Below are 16,616 nucleotides of genomic sequence, written 5' to 3'. Positions count from 1 at the left end.
CGCGTCATATGTGTCATGTGAGTGAAAATTTTTCAAATTACCCTCCTTATCCCCTTCTCCCCATTTTCGAAGCAAGAAAAGATCCCTCTCTCTCTTGGTCACAGAGCTCCTGCGGCTGGTTCCTCTCCCTCCACCTCACCGAGCACCACCCCTCTCCCATCTCCTACTCCCTGCAAACATAGTAAATGACAAATATATCAGTGCAAAGTCCAACTTTCATATGTTGTCCCTGCAAAAGTCCTGATGCTTTCAAATTTGTCCCTCTGATTTGTTACTGTTAGAGAAATGTTTATATTTTTAATTTTGTCATCACAAATATGTCCCTCTAAAAATCATAACAGTATAATATAAGAGAGGTAGAAATGTTAAAAACTAACCAAGGTTAAGTATTTAACCTATGGTTAACTAAAATGTTCTAACAAATTCTAACGGGAGGGGGATATTTGAAAATATCAAGACTTTTGTAAGGACAATATGTGAAAGTTGTACTTTATAGGAATATATTTGTTATTTACTATTTTTAAAGTGACATGTATGAAATTAATCCATAAAAAAAAATCCAAAGTCAACAATTTAAGTTGAAAATTTGAATAAATGTGTAGCAATTGATTGGTGCAATTATTTTGATAAGAGAGTCAAGGATAGGACTAATTCAAACTCCTGTTTGATTATGACCCAAAAACTCCATTATTAAATTCACTATTAGCCATTAAAATTCAAATTAACTTTTGTTGGTCATAACTATTACATTGAGACCAAGAATTCTTTTTTTTTTTTTCAAACTAAAATGTTTGAAAAATGGTTGTTTTATTAGGCTTAGTTTGGTATTAAGATTTATCTAACGCTATTAGATAAAATGGAGTTGAGAAAAAAATATATAGAGATATACTTCTGCGTTCTCCGATAGGAACGCAGAAAATATATCGTAACCGACTCATCGCAATATGCGGAACGCAATATTACGTACAGAAGCAAACAGAATATTTTTTCAACGTACTTTCTCATCGCACGTAACGCAATTTCTCCGCAATCCCAAACGAAGCCTTAATGCTCAGAACATTTATTAGCATGTTTTTCGTGTCGCATTAACTTACACATTCCTTGTACGCTTACTATATAGGAATTACGGGTAATATGTAATATATTTTTCAGAATTTCAAAAATATCTTATTTATATCTAAATGACTAAAATACCCATATTGGTTTCAAAATATTCCTTCAAATATCGCCTTTCCATTAGATTTACTAATAGGATTGGATGTTAGAGGGGTATTTTGGATATTAAAGGTTATTTTTGAAAATTCTTATAGTAGTATGAGACAAATAATCAAAAGACCCGAAGAATTACAACACGAGTATAAACGATTTTAATTGGAATGGGAATGAAAATAAAAATCATATTGGATCAGAATAAAAAAATAGAATGATAAGAATCTCCCAACTTGTTTGGTTCAAAATAGCAATGGGAATCGAAATAGGTGATTCTCATTATTATCGTAAGGTTAAGAAAATAGTAATAATGTGAACAAATTTAGATTCACAAGTTAAGCATACAGTATATTTGATTTCAAATTTGAATTCAAAATTGGAATTCAAAATAAGATATTGAATTCACAATTCAAGTTCATATTTTAGTTGAAATTTTTTTAAAAAATTAAATTCAAATTCAAAATTTTCAAGTGAATAAAACTATTTATTTTCACATTGTTTGCTTAAGTGAACAAAACTATTTATTTCTAGGTCGTTTTTAATGATAGGACATTCAAGTCGACAATCAGTTTTATTAAACACGATGTGGCCTATTCAAGCTTTATAGAAACCAAATATTGGGATTTTATAATATCATTTGTCTATTGATTAAATATTGTTAAATTCAATTTTCAAACTACTGGAAGAGTGGCAATTAATACCAAAAAATTGTAAAATTTGAACTCTAAAATGTTTAAGTATTGTAGATTATATTTAGCTGTGCTGATCATCGATTTAGATTCCTTATTACTGAACATAACGTGGTTGTAAACTATCTAGGTTACGATCAAAAACCACACCATCCATGATTTTTCTTTTTATTCTTTAATGGATACTATGAAACTAACTCTAATAAGATTAAACAATAAGGATGGTGATGAAAGTAATATTTCAATATTTTATGTTCCCAAAAGATGCCTTAAGATAATAATTACTTATAATGCTTTTGGAACCACGTCATTGATATTGGCTAGAGATATATAGTGGAGCAAAATAGTCACTTATTAGTGGAGAACACTTCACTTATTAAAAAAAGGGTTAATTATCTGCGACGCTAGCTATAAACATATCGAATAGCAGTTATATTTCTATAAAGTTTAATATTTTATTTTTATCCATGCAAAAGCCTCATCATTTTTAAATATATTCCTGCTGTTAGGATCCGTTAGAAAAATATAGTTAACCATAAATAAAATACTTAATCCTGATTAGTGAATGAGTTAAATTGATCTTTTTACTCCTTTTATATTATTGGATAAAAATTTTTTTTGGAAGAATGTTTCTGCATAATTCTAACAGCTGGAGCTTTTAAAGAGATATATTTGTAATGGTAAAAATATCATTTCACTTAACTATTGTTAAAAAATAAATAGTGCTCTAACGTTAATAAACCACAGTAACAAATATGAATATCACTGAACTTTTGTAGGGATAAAAATAAAAAGTTAAACTTTGAAGAGATATATTTGCTATTCGACATGTTTACATCGAACTGTATATAATAATCCTTAAAAAATAGAAAAACTTCAAATACCCCCCTTGTGGTTTTACTTTTTCTCACTTTAGTACCCTGTGGTTTAAAGTGTATCAAGTTAGTACCCCGTGGTTTTGCACTTTTTCACTGTAGAATCCTGTGGTTTAAAGTGTATCAAGTTAGTTCCCTGCGGTTTCGCACTTTCTCACTTTAGTATCATGTGGTTTCAAAACCACAGGGTACTAACTTGACACAAAAATAAAACCAGTGTACTAACTTGATACAAAAATAAAATCACATAGTACTGACTTAATACACTTTAAACCACAGGGTACTGAAGTGAGAAAGCACGAAACCACAGGGTACTAACTTGATACACTTTAAATCACAGATACTAAAATGAAAAAAAGTGCGAAAGCACTGTTGGGGTTTTGAAGTTTTTTCTTAAAAATATATATAATATGGAAATATTGGACATGTCCACTATAAATAATGGCCCCACCACCTTTTTTTTATTTTTTTGAGAGAGAGAGATTGGTAACACGCTATCCGCTTCGTTTATTTCATTTATAAATAAACTTAGCTGGAAATGTGAATCAATTAGGATTCGAATTTGGGTCTCGGGTACCAACCACCAAGCTCTTTGCCACTTGCTCTAGGAACGGTCCGTCCCTACCACCTTAATTATTAAAAACATGTTTTTGTATATATCATATATTCAAACTATTTTCAAATATATTTTCTTTCATACTTTTATTCATTCTCTCTAGTATAAAAAGTACATCTAATTAAGCAGCAATAATTCAAAAACATAATAATATTTTCAATAAAATAATAAAATTAAATTAAAATTATAAACTTTAAAAGTTAGATGGTTACCATAAAATTTAAATTAATTAATTATATACTTCTTAATCTTATTAATTTATTATATTATTTAATTGATATAGACGTGACGGACAAGTCAACGGTCAACCTTCCGCGTCTCTCTCCACCTTAATAATCTTGGGCACTACTTCAAAGCAACTACTGCTTGATAATCTCACCCTAATTATTTATTTATTTATTTTTTTTAATTTTTTTATGGGTTAAGATGTATAAACTTCAATAAATATTATTGTAATTCAGTATATTTTTATTTGACCGTTCTGTGATTAAAAAATATTTATTTATTCAGTCATTCCCTCGTGGAGCCTATTTTAACTTTTTTATTCTGTTGGTCAAAAAATTATACTTAATTATTCTATAGTTTTATTCTTATTTTACTATAAAGATCTATCATTATTGTGATTTTCAAAAAAATTATTTTATCATTTCGATTTGACAGCTGAATTTTATAGTGAAGCAAAAATAAAACTTTAGAGTAGTATCATGGGCTTTTTTTCAATTTAGCCTCTGGGCACATTTTTATTTTAAAATAGCCCTATCAAAATTTAATTTGCAAAAATAGCCCTAGCCCTGCCACGCAAGCGCCACGTCAGCGCCACGCGGGCAGGGCTGGGGCTAGTGTGTTAAGTTGAATACGGTGAACCATTCACCGTGTTCAAACACGATGAATGATTTACCGTGTTTCACACGGTGTATTTACATTCCTTTATTCTCTTTTAGGGATGTCAACGGGTCGAGTTTGGGTCAGGTTTGGATCGGATTTTTAAAAATCCGAAATCGAATTCGAAAATCAAATTAAAACTCGAACACGAATCCGAGCCCGGCAAGTTTTAAAAATCCATACCCATATCCATATATTAAAGTTATATGGGTATGGATTTTTAAAACCCGTCGGGTTCGGATTGGGGTTCGAGTTTTAATTTGATTTTCGGATTCGGATTTGGATTTTTTAAAACGTGATCCAAATCCGACCCGTTGACATCCCTAAAAGAGAAGAAAAGAAATATAAATATACTGTGGAAACACGGTGAATCATTTACTGTATTTGAACACGGTGAATGGTTCACCGTGTTCAACTTAACACACTGGCCCAGCCCTGCCCGCGTGGCGCCTGCGTGGCAGAGCAAGGTCCATGTTTACAAATTAAATATTTAAAGCTAAAATAAAATTATATAAAAATTGAAGACCAATGATGCAATTGTTAATCTGTTTTATTTTATCTACATAAAAGTGATTGAGACTTTGAAGAAAAAGAAAAGCTAATATTATATTTTTATTCAAAAATTAATTCTTTGTATGACTAATGACATGCTAAAGTATTAGACAAATCTAACCTGTCATAATAATAATATTTTATTAATAAAATATTTTTAGATTTTGTACTAAAATGTGAAGCTTCAAACAATTGTTATTTATTTCTTTTTGTAAAAAGTTAAAAAAGAAAAATTTCAAATTTAAAAGTAAAAGTCTTAGACCTTGTTCCCAATTCAATGGCTACTTAGAATTTATTATGCAATAAAAAAAAATAAAAAAAATTAGAATATTTTAAATATATATGTTGCAATCTATGAAGTGTTTGGTTTCGGAAAAAAAACTCTAAAATTTATATTTTGGAAAATAAAATTTTTCACGGAGAATTCTTTTTTTCTCGATTTTTATTTTTCAAATAAAAGATATAAAAAATGAAAATACTATTTTTTCATATAATAAGAAAAAAGAATTGCAGGAGAATTACTTTTTCTAGAAACTAAATGAACGGAAAATAATTTTACAGCAAAAAAACTATTTTCTGAAATATTCATTTTTTGAAATATCAAACATCATTAACCAACAAGAATAATAAGATTCTCACGTTCGTATTTTAAATTATAACTAATTAATTAATATTTAAGAAGATAGAAAAATATCAAACGACACGTTAGTCTTAGGCTTTCGTTCATACCACAATTATAAGCTACAAGATGTTTGATCGTAAGCGCTAACTACAGTTTTAAAAGCTCGAGCTGTTCAAAAGAAAACAATAAATTCACTTAAAGTGTACAGATGTACAATGTTACGAGATTGGATACTGCAATAATTTAAAAAATTCAAGCTGTTAGAAAAGGGACAACTAATTTGCTTAAAGTATACAGACATGCAACGCTCGTGTAATTTGATCTTGATTCAGTTCAATCTGACCTATTTTATGAGACACAATGCTGATCCTTTTAAATCAATATAAGAGAGATTTTGCTAAATAAGATTTTTTGGTTCTTAAATTTGAACTACGTGACATTTTAATTCTCAAACTTTATCTGTTGTAATTTAATAATGGCATAAAATATAAGGAGTTTTAGGTTTTAAAGAGATGAATAAATATAAATAAATAAATAAATAAAATTAAAATATTTATTTCTATGACCCATTCCTTGTTTGAAACCATCAATTTTGGTCATAAATCATTGGTGGTACCTAAACAACATCACTTTGAAAACTTTTTTTTTCCCCTCATTTGAAATTAAAGAACATCATTATTTACAAATTATAACAATGTTATCTTTTTATTATTTTACTAAAAAATAATTTGACTAAACTTTTCTTCTAATTTATTCATATGTTGTTTCTTCTAATTTCAACTTTTTTTTTTTTGTCATTTTAAATTCGTCCTAATTTTGATGGAATATGCCACGTCGATTCTGATAAAGTTCTGGTATATGATTAAATAGTTTTCAATCAATCTCAGGACCGAGTTTTCAAATTTTTGAAAAAGTCTGGTGACACGCTCAGCTCGACCAGACCAGGATGTCAACGGGTCGGATTCGAGGTGAATTCTGAAAAATCCAAACCCGAAAACAACTGTCAAATCTGAAACCCGAATCCAAAAATCCAGACTTTGAAATAATTATTTTTCTTTATTATATATATTTCAAAATATATTACATTAAGTGTAAATTTTAAAAATACAAATTCAAATATAATTGAAGTTCAGATCGGGTACAGACAAAATCTATACCTAAATTCAAATCCGTTGGATTTTTGTTTTTTATATCCGTATTTGAGACTATATCTGTTTAGCATCGTATATATCCGTCTTGTTTGGATTCGGATTCGGATTCATATGAAATTTCATATATCCGTATCCATTTACATCCTGAGCTTCAATTTTTTTTTTTTTTTGCAAATAAATTATATTATTAAGATTTTAAATTAAATTAAAGTTTTTAATTTTTGTGTTAATTACTTGAACAATAGCTAAAGTGCAAAGCTATAACGGTAATTATAACTGTTTTAACGGCCGTTATGTACTAATCCGTCAAAGCGAAAAGGAAAAGAAAAAACAAAACGTTGCTATTCTCAAACCGTGTAAAAAGACCCCTCTAAATTATTAATTGTGGGCCATCTTGCAAATAACCCCCTCACTTTTTCTTTTTTGGACTAAGATCCCTCGGCTTTTGATTTTTCCGAAGTGAGTGAAGTAGAAACTTTGTTAATTTCATTAATGATTTTATTAAATTTTTAATAATTTTAATTATTTTCTATTAGATTAAATTAGATTAATTAACAGCTAATAGATAATATATATCTATTAAATTATAAAATTTTAACATAACTACTTATATTAACTCAAATAAAAAAAAAATTGAGGAGTCTTTATTTAAATTTTGTGATAGAAACATCTAAATTTTCAATCTTTTAAAATTAAATAATTTTAGATTTTTATCACTTTCTACTTTCTAGTAAATAAAATTAGAATAATTCTTAATTTTAACCTATTTCTAACTAAAATAATTTGAATAGTTTAATAAAATAATTTCTTAAAATTTTAACTAAAATAATTTTATATTCAATCACTTTTTTTTATTTGAGTTTCAATACTTAATAAAGCTAAAAATTTATCAAAATTTTTAAAAGTAATTAAAATTTTAAATTTGATAAAATCACAAATAATCTAATAAATGAACTCTCAAATTTTTTTTACTTAAAATCACTTTATCTTCAAAAAAAAAAAGGGTAAAAAGTGTTTAAAACTTGCCTAAACTATCACCTTTTTTTGATTTGACTATTTAATGATTAAAAAATTTTATTTTGCAACCAAACTTTTTAATTCAATTTTTACAGCCAATTTATAACTCATTAAATTTAAAATTTTAATGCGCCGTTTACTTTTACGAGTATAGTTATCTTATTTTATCCAATTTATGTAACAATAAATTTATTAAAATAAAAAATAAGCTAAAAATTTGTATGAGAAGAGTAATCAAATAAATTAAAAGATTTAATACTCAAAGCAAAATTTTGAACAATTATGTAGTAGAATCAAAATAGTCTAAAGTGCAAGTAAGTTTTATACAATTTTACCAAACTTAAAAAATTAAGAAGTGTCAATTAAAAAAAAAATAAAACTTCTCATGCAAAAACCACATGATAATTAAGTGATACAATTAAAATAACAAAGTAGTAAAATGAAAAGTGCTAAACCAGTGAGGAGTTTATAGTTTTTTCTTAAAAAAAAGATTAATTTCATGCAGGTCCCTATAAATATAGTGAATTGCAAATATTTCCTACGAAGTTCGAACTTTCACATATTATTTTTGCAAAACTTTTGATATCACTACAACAGAATTAGGTTATAGAGACACATGTTTGAGACATTTTTGAGTAAGTGTCCCATTGATGCTAAAACTTAAAAAAACATCTACTAATGCCTAAATATAAAGCCCAATCCAACCAAAAATAAAAGATTACTCTACTCAACCCACCACACCCAGTCCATTTGGCCCGATTACAAACAGAAAAGAAAAAAAAAAGAAAAATTAATTACTATTTTTTCTTCTCTCTTCACTCAATCCACTGAAATTCTAGATGAAGAGCCTTTCCTATCGTCCTCCTCCGCCACCGCAGCCAACGAGATAGAGTTTCGGCGGTTGCTAAATGCTTAAATAAGTGTTGGTAAATTAGCAGCACTCTTTTAGGTTATAGCGATACTCTTTAACTGTCACTATATACCTAGCGACCCCACATATAGCAATACTTTTTAAAAGTGTCGGTAATTTATCCAGCAACACTTTTTTTGACCTATACCGACATTCAAAAGTGTCGCTATAGACCGTTTTTATTGTAGTGTATTTTCAAATATGTTCCTACCGTTAGGATCCGTTAAAAAAATTAGTTCACTTTATAGGTAAAATACTTAACCCTAGTTACTTAATAAGATAAATTGACTTTTTTACCCTTTTTTAATTAATAATTGAGATTTTTAAAGGGGCATATTTATGATGGTAAAAAGATCATTTCATTTATAAAATAAATAGTATTTTAACGGTAACAAACTAGAGGGACATATTTAAAAATATTAGGACTTTTGTAGGAGCAACATATAAAAGTTGAATTTTGTAGGGTTATGTTTATAAGTTATTATGTTTGCAGGGATCCGTATGAAATTAATCCAAAAAAGAATTAGGGGTCTATTTCAGACGAAACTATAGGTGAGGGGTCTGGATGTAATTGCACCGCCACTTTATTTTCTTTCTCTGGTCAAATACGAAATCAATAGATAGAGAAAATTAAGAGAGAGAGAGAGAGAGAGGAGAGAGAAAGAAGAGAGAGCGAGAGGAGAGAGAAAGAAGAGAGAGAGAGAGAGAGTCTTCTTCAAAATCTCCTCGTTCTCCCCTTTCCCATTTTGGACTCCCCTCTCTCTCTCTCTCTCTCTCTCTCTCCTTCCTCTTCTTCTTCTTTATCCCCTCCACATTTCCCCTCTCTCTCTCTCTCTCTCTCTCTCTCTCTCTCTCTCTCCATCGCCTCATCACCACCATCTCTCTATCTCTCTCTGAGAGTATGAAGTCGCCGCTTCGGAAGCTCCGAGGGTTCGGGTTCCAGCAACACCACCACAGGGAGAAGAAGGAGCTCCGGGCCCCCGCGAAGCTCGACGACCTAGTCCATGCTGAGCAGGTAACGATCGAGATCGAGATCGGGCTCGGGATCGGGATCGGGATCACGCCCTCAAGATCCCATTTTTTAGGGTTTCCGATCGGAAAAGATCCTATCTAGGAGTCGTCTATTTGATCTATGACGCTTGAGTTGCGATTTTCTTTCGATTTTTTACCGCTTCGTCTGTGGTTTGTTATATTGATCTCTTTATACAAGCTTTTTTTTCTGTTTTTTTGTTTAAAAAATCTTATTTGGTAGTTTCTATTTACAGTGAAGTTAGATTAGCTGTATGGTTCTTCAACTACTGTTCAAAGAATTTATTACAAAAAAATTTGGATCCTCTTTTTTGATCTGATAGATGTTTAGGAAAAGTGAAAACGTTAGGTATAAATGCATTGAGAAACACTTAAACTCTATAGGACTATTGAAATTCAAATCCGCTCCAACTTTATCTTTTTCTGATTGAGACCTCTTTGACTTTTAATTTCTTTTGATTTGAATTGCTCTACTTATTTAAATTTAGAATTTTGATTAAACTTAACTGCGCTTTCGGGAAATTTTAGCAAACATAAAAACAAGAAACCGAAACTTGGTTCGAGGATCTATTTAAAATTGGCCTACTTTTTACTATATACGTAAGTAGGTAATAGATGGTTGCTTACTCTTATAAGCCAAATGCTCAGGCACGAAGTTGAAAACCGCTTTTGATAAGTTTTGATGAATGATTCTACTGCGTTTTGCTTGTTACTTTGTTGTTGCAGTGAGTTCTCAAAGTGAAAAATTATACAATTCAAGAATAAAAGAAAGTTTGAATTTAAGTATCAACTCGTAAAGTAGTTCATTTGTGAGTGATGTAAATTAATGTTCTAACGTGAGTAATAAGGATAAAGCAATCCTACCGTCGCAGGATATGATAAATCAGGACCTCATTGCTTGAATTGACTATTCTAGGATTCTAGATTCCTATGCTCATAATTGACCAGAGCCCAAAGTTTTTGCCTACAATTGTTATAATTGTATAAAGGTATAAATTGTTTTGACATCAAACTGGGCTATAATTGCAAAACTATTTGCATGTCTTGAAAGAAGGGCAAAAGAGCTTATCCCCTTAGGGTTCCATTGATGCGTATATATAATTACAAGAGGTGGTATATATGGTAACTATCACTACCTTATAACCTTATAATATATTTGGAATATACTATATTATAGGTTCCACTATATATGTAATGTAATATATAGATGCTGTTTAGCCACTTATAGTTGATATGCATTTCTTTTCGCATCTCGTTTGAAGTTGAAAAGGTTATGAAATATGTCGTATTTGTACACCACCATCTAGTATCTAGTATTTTACTTTTAATTCTCATTGTTGGTGCCTTATTTTTTCAGGAGATGCAGGAAATGCGGGGCTGCTACGATAGCTTGCTTTCTGCTGCAGCTGCCACTACAAACAGTGCATATGGTATTTAATGTTCTACCTGAAATTTTCTGTAGTTAAAGCTTTATGCTTTTGTTCTGTGCTTTCCCTTGTATTTAGTAGTCTCTGTGAAAAAAACAGATGTGTTTTTATTGATTGCTAGAAGTACATCAACTATCTCTTCAAACTACTTTTTTCTTCATGCAACTATTTGAGCCTTGCAGCAAAGATGCATGTTCGAGTTGACGTAATTGTTAAGTTGCTCAAATGGAATGTGGGTCTACAAATTGTCCTCTCTCTAGGATTACCATGATTTTTTCTTTTTTTATCTTTGTTTTCTTCCTCAAAATGACCTTTAATCTTCTTTACCATAATTCGTTGTTAAACCTTTTTTCAAATATTTTGACCAGCATGTTATATAAACAACCTATTTCTATGCTGTTGTATTCTCTTCTAAAGGTGTCTATATGTTCTTGCAGAGTTCTCAGAAGCGTTAGAGGAAATGGGTTCATGTTTGCTTGAAAAAACTGCATTGAATGACGACGAAGATAGCAGTAAGTCTTTCNGAGAGAGAGAGAGAGAGAGAGAGAGAGACGGTCTCATCCACCGTCCATCATATGGTCTGGACGACTCTCAAAGCATGATGGACGATGAATGAGTGTCCGCATAAAATTTTTGTCGGTGTAATTGGAGGGGTTGGAGCGTTTTGTTTTTTTTTTTTTTGTTTTTTTGTTATTTTTTTTTTTGTTATTGGGACGGTTTCTGTTTTTAATTTTTATACTTGGTCGCGTTTGGATAAAGTTCGAATTTTAATCGAGTTCACTAGGTTATGTGAGGTCCACCTCACACTTTCGGTTAGTAAACCGTTTTTAATATCAACTATAACGATCTAGTTCATTGACAGTAATAGTTCATTCAGATTCAAAATGTTTAAGCTCAGTTATTAGTTATAGTGCATATGTTATATATAAGTCTTTCACACTCTCCTACATTATTCCATGCGGGACTATTTCGAGTGTCACAGCTCGAGTTCTGATTCACTTTATCGTTCATGAAGAGAGTTATTGTTTTGTTTTGGTGCCTCTTGTGAGTAATTGATTAATCTGATATTAGTGAGTTATTGTTGTTGAATAGAGTTGTCGCATACAAAACAATAATTTCTCTCTATTTTGTGGCAACTTTGCTAATACTTGTTTGTTTTTATATATGGCATATATTGCTCGTATTTTTTATTAAGAATTATGTTATTATACCATCGATAGTACTAAGCACTTGGCACTATCGAGTTTTCGATCGTTGGATAAAAGGATGTGCGGTTAGGATGATAATAGTCCTTTAGGGTTGAGTGGGTGGTTGGTTAAATAGTATAATTTATCGGATGGAAATGATTAAAGGGTAGATCTAACGGTAGAAAATTCGATAGTACCAAGAGCTTGATACTATGGATAGTATAGTAGCCGGACTCGTTTAGAATTACACTACTATACTATTGATAGTATCAAACACTTTGTATTATCGAATTTTCGACCGTTGGATGAAAGGATATACTGTTAGGATGATAGTGATCTCAGATTATGATGATAGTCGTTCTCTAGGGTTGAGTGGACGGTTGGTTGAATAATATAATCTAACGGATGAAAATGATTTAAGGTAGAACAATCGGCAGAAAATTTGATAGTATCAACAGCTTAATTATGTACTTATTTATCCCAACTATGAGAGGATTACTTTGTACTCAAATTAAAGAGACATGATTACTTTGGAATTTTGAAGAGTATTCATTTCATTGTTGTGGGCTTTTTTTCTTTTTGTTTTCCTATCTTTTTGGGTGTGTCATGGAGGTATATATGACATCCTAAACAAATGTTGCTTTAAAGTTCGTGCAAAAAAAGATTTAATTCCCTCCCTGTAAAAGCCTGAGAAAGTTGGGAGTGAAGATTCTCAAAGACAATCCATTTCATGAAAATACATAACAGGTTTTTGAACCTTAATCTTCGAAAATCCAAGTTGAGAATGGGGGTATTAATTAAGAAACAAATCTTTGTATATTTCTACCTCTCCTTCCCCGAAAGAAAATGTAAAAAAAGAAAAAAAATCATTCTTAAACTTATTAAAACAAAAAAAAAAAGAAAAAAAAGGGGGGAAAAAATCATTCTTAAACTTATTAAACTCTAGGAATAATTAGATGCATGGTTTGATGTAATCTAGACTACTTAATCAAATGAGGCTAAGCCTAGTTACGCACTTGCGACGATCCTCATGGACCTAAAATCGTGAATATCGATACGATACGATTACACGCGCACGCCATAATATGATTATCCCGCAATCTTAGATCGCATGTGTAAACTAATTAAGTGCATTAGTAAATGCATAATTTTAGTAAACTAAGTGGAACATAAAGATGAAATATTTGTTTGTTAATGAGGAGTATCCATGCATGCATCCATGCATGCATATAATAAAGAAGTCCTTAGCTACTATATATCTTATATATTCTTGCTAAAGTAACAAAAAGGAGAGATCAATGAGGATATTATATTATGTACTCCTCTAGCTACTTGAAAAGTTATAGTGTACTGAGGAATTATTTGAAGAGTGATTGGATATTAAAGTTCATTAATTGAGCAATTACTTGCTGCAGAAGCTGCTTTGAAATCCTTTTAAAGTGGTGCATGCATCACCTTTTCTCTCTCTTTCTTTATGCAGTTGACAGGTATATATACTTATCTGTATGCAGTTGACAGGTATATATACTTATCTGAAAAGTGCTTCTTAATGACATGAATGTGACTAAGATGAGTACTTCTTTTCCTGAACAAAGAAAAAGAAGATGAAAGCTCTTTTACAGTCACACACTTGAGAGGTTTACATTGTAACTTATATAAATGAAACCCCAAGATATCTAATCTAAATATGTGTATATATATATACATAACTAAGATATTGAAGTGCATAATATTGCACTAAATTTTCATGCCTTTTTGCCAAAGTTTTAATTTCTCACATCTTTCACAAGCATATATGTACTTTAAGAAATAATAGATGAGAAGCACTTTTAATATGTAGGATGATAGACCATCAATGTATACTAACAAATGCATAGCCTCAGAACATAGGATAAATTTCAAGAGAGATAAAAGATGACATGAATGTCAATGCCTAACTTTTCTGTCTCTATCGCCGACAAATTCACAACACGTAACGCATTTCACACTGCTGATAAGTAGGACTTCTACCATCAAAGACAGTTGCGATGTTTCGAAATGTCGATGGTCCCGTAGACCTTTCTTGTTGAAGAAGCTTCGAACTATTCGGTGGTTTTTCTCGCGATCACTGGATCCTAAAAATGGGGTCAAACACAATTTGGAGGGAACAAAAACCTTTAGTTAGTGGTGGTTGAGATTGAGAGGAGTTACAAGAGGTACTATTTGTGCGAATGTGAGTTCTATCGACAAAGAATATATATGTAGATTTATATAGCATTATGGGCATCATTTTTCCTATTCAAGGATGGATAAAATTATATATGATCCTCATTTCTCAACATGTCATGGTCAAAAACAAGTTGTGTAAGGAGAGTATTGAAAGGTCTATTGGCCTAATAATCCAAGAACACAAAGGCCCTTTCAGTAAAAGGCTTTATCATGTACAATTTCTTTCCAAGAACAATTTCTAGACCTTATATCATCTTTGCATAAAGTACAAAGAGAATGTCCCCCCCTCTCTCTTTCATTGTGTTCTTATCACTTGGCCACTCCAATGAATATATTCTCTTTGGAGATGAGGAGCATATAATGTAGGTCAATATACATTTGTGGTGAGGCAAATTGCCATTCAAAGTCAATAATTGTGGGAACCTTTTGGTTGATCTCATCCTCTAACTCTATTATAAATACATGCGCAACGAGGTCGATCACCAGAGAAAATTGCAGAGCCAAATAAGAAGAGGGGCCTCGCATGAGGACGAGAGCCTATCTCCGATAGCCAAGGATGACTTGCCTACGATCTCCTACGCTATTCTTAAGCGTCTGCAACGCGCGTGGGCTTAAATCCGTGCATGTTTTGCTCCAAAGATTGTTGTGTGGTTGCATAGGCAGTCTCCTTGGCTACTCTGAGTGGCTCTTTTCCTTCATGATAGACCAAAGCCTCTTCTGCATTTCCTTGTCTCAACTCTCTTCCACTTTTTGACATTAATCACTTACTAGGATACACACATGATGTAAGCTATATATTCGCAGTGGCTGGCCAAAAAAATACTATGAGAGTGTGTTTGATTCTCTAGCTAGATTTGACATGTGGTGCATGTCAAAGATTCACAATATTAGTTAACATTTTCTTTTCTTGTAGATGCATCATCATCATCATCATCATTATCTCCATAATATTGCATATTTACTAAGTTGTAGTTGTTAGCTATTTGATGTTAGTTAAAACAGGTTTGACTTAATTTCTGCCCCATAACAATACACTCAGAAGAATAATAAGTTGATTAATTGGAGGAGTTTAATAAGTTGGGTGGAGTTGCGATCAACAATAAATCTAATGGCAAGAGATTCGACAATAGATTTAACGTTAAGGTAGGTTGAGTCGGGTTGAAGCCAATGAGCATGCACTGTGGCCGAGTTCTCAAATACGATGAATGTGTCCTTCATATCAGAATGTGTTTTTGAAATAGTTGATCAACACTTATGATCTTCAGCAGTTCGATGTAACACCCTAAGTTATATATTTTGACACCTATATACTATTTTAAGTAGGTTAATTGCACACACACACACACACACACACACACATAACATTTTTCATTTTTAATCACAACGCTAGATTCTTACGAAGTTTCACAGTTGCTTTGACTTTTTGCACCGTAGGATCTGCATAGTAATCGTCGGCTTTTGATGCACATCAAATTCACCGTGGATCTCTTCTGATTCGCCGATCTGGATGCGGATCCAATGGTGTAGAAGCACCCTCAAGTGTTTGAAGATTCCTAATACATTCGTTACTCATTTTTACAGTACAAAAGGTTAATGTTGATCATGGTATATATGTTTGAGCAAAGGCATTAGTAAAGGACAAAATTGCCCTTGTAGTATATATATATTTTCATTTGAAAGCGTCAGCAAATAAAGTGTGGCTGTGTATGTACCACCGTTTATGCCAAGTGTTTGATAAAATATATTTTGGTCGGGTTCATCTCTCCAATTCTTCGGCTAGACATTCTTGCAGATAGGCCCGCCTCGGAAGAAACTTGAATTGGTGCGGCGCCGCGCATGTACCATCACTTTCGGACATTCTTACATTGGTCGGCCTGTTTATATGCACGGTCGCGAGGTCGTCGAGATCCGGCGCCGGTCGAGGAATTAGCAAGAAGAGACGCTGAATCAGAATCTCTGAGTCTTCTTTGTCTTTTTGGGTTCTTTGCAAGGCTCGTTTTCCCCTCAAGTAGTAGTGTTGTGTGATAGTAGTTTGATATTGAGAAGAGCGCCAACGCGATCCGGCCATGCGGATCGGGCGGATCGGATCGGATCGGAGCGGAGAACCTATTCCGCTATCATCAGCAGCTAGGAGATGCAATGGAACCCACGCTATAGGACCAAGCCCAAGCTCCTCACAGATTCAGAGGCCCTCTTGGCCCAATGCTGTTTTTACCTTTTTTTTTTTTTTTTTTTTATTTTA

At 31.8% G+C, this 16,616-nt stretch overlaps 1 protein-coding gene across 1 annotated transcript; it reads left to right on the top strand.

The window, feature by feature from the left end:
* The first annotated feature begins 9,157 nt into the window (after nucleotides 1–9,157).
* LOC109703869 (uncharacterized protein At2g33490-like) lies at nucleotides 9,158–16,399 on the top strand. Its single transcript, XM_020224595.1, has 4 exons — nucleotides 9,158–9,538; nucleotides 10,910–10,982; nucleotides 11,417–11,495; nucleotides 16,366–16,399. Exons 1-4 carry the CDS (start codon nucleotides 9,425–9,427, stop codon nucleotides 16,397–16,399), a joined length of 300 nt encoding a protein of 99 aa, XP_020080184.1. The 5' UTR covers nucleotides 9,158–9,424.
* Nucleotides 16,400–16,616: the final 217 nt, after the last annotated feature.

Source organism: Ananas comosus, unplaced genomic scaffold (genome assembly GCF_001540865.1).
Source record: "Ananas comosus cultivar F153 unplaced genomic scaffold, ASM154086v1, whole genome shotgun sequence".
NCBI classification, from domain to species: Eukaryota; Viridiplantae; Streptophyta; class Magnoliopsida; order Poales; family Bromeliaceae; genus Ananas; species Ananas comosus.
The sequence above is the reverse complement of the archived record's forward strand: the minus strand, read 5'-3'. Positions and strand labels throughout refer to the sequence as shown.

What these genes read in the sequence shown, in the direction of transcription:
- LOC109703869 (XM_020224595.1), top strand. Translation starts at nt 9,425, where the DNA reads ATGAAGTCGCCGCTTCGGAAGCTCCGAGGGTTCGGGTTCCAGCAACAC. An exon ending in ACCTAGTCCATGCTGAGCAG is followed by an intron (nt 9,539 to 10,909) that starts GTAACGATCGAG and finishes TTATTTTTTCAG; the next exon opens with GAGATGCAGGAAATGCGGGG. An exon ending in CACTACAAACAGTGCATATG is followed by an intron (nt 10,983 to 11,416) that starts GTATTTAATGTT and finishes ATGTTCTTGCAG; the next exon opens with AGTTCTCAGAAGCGTTAGAG.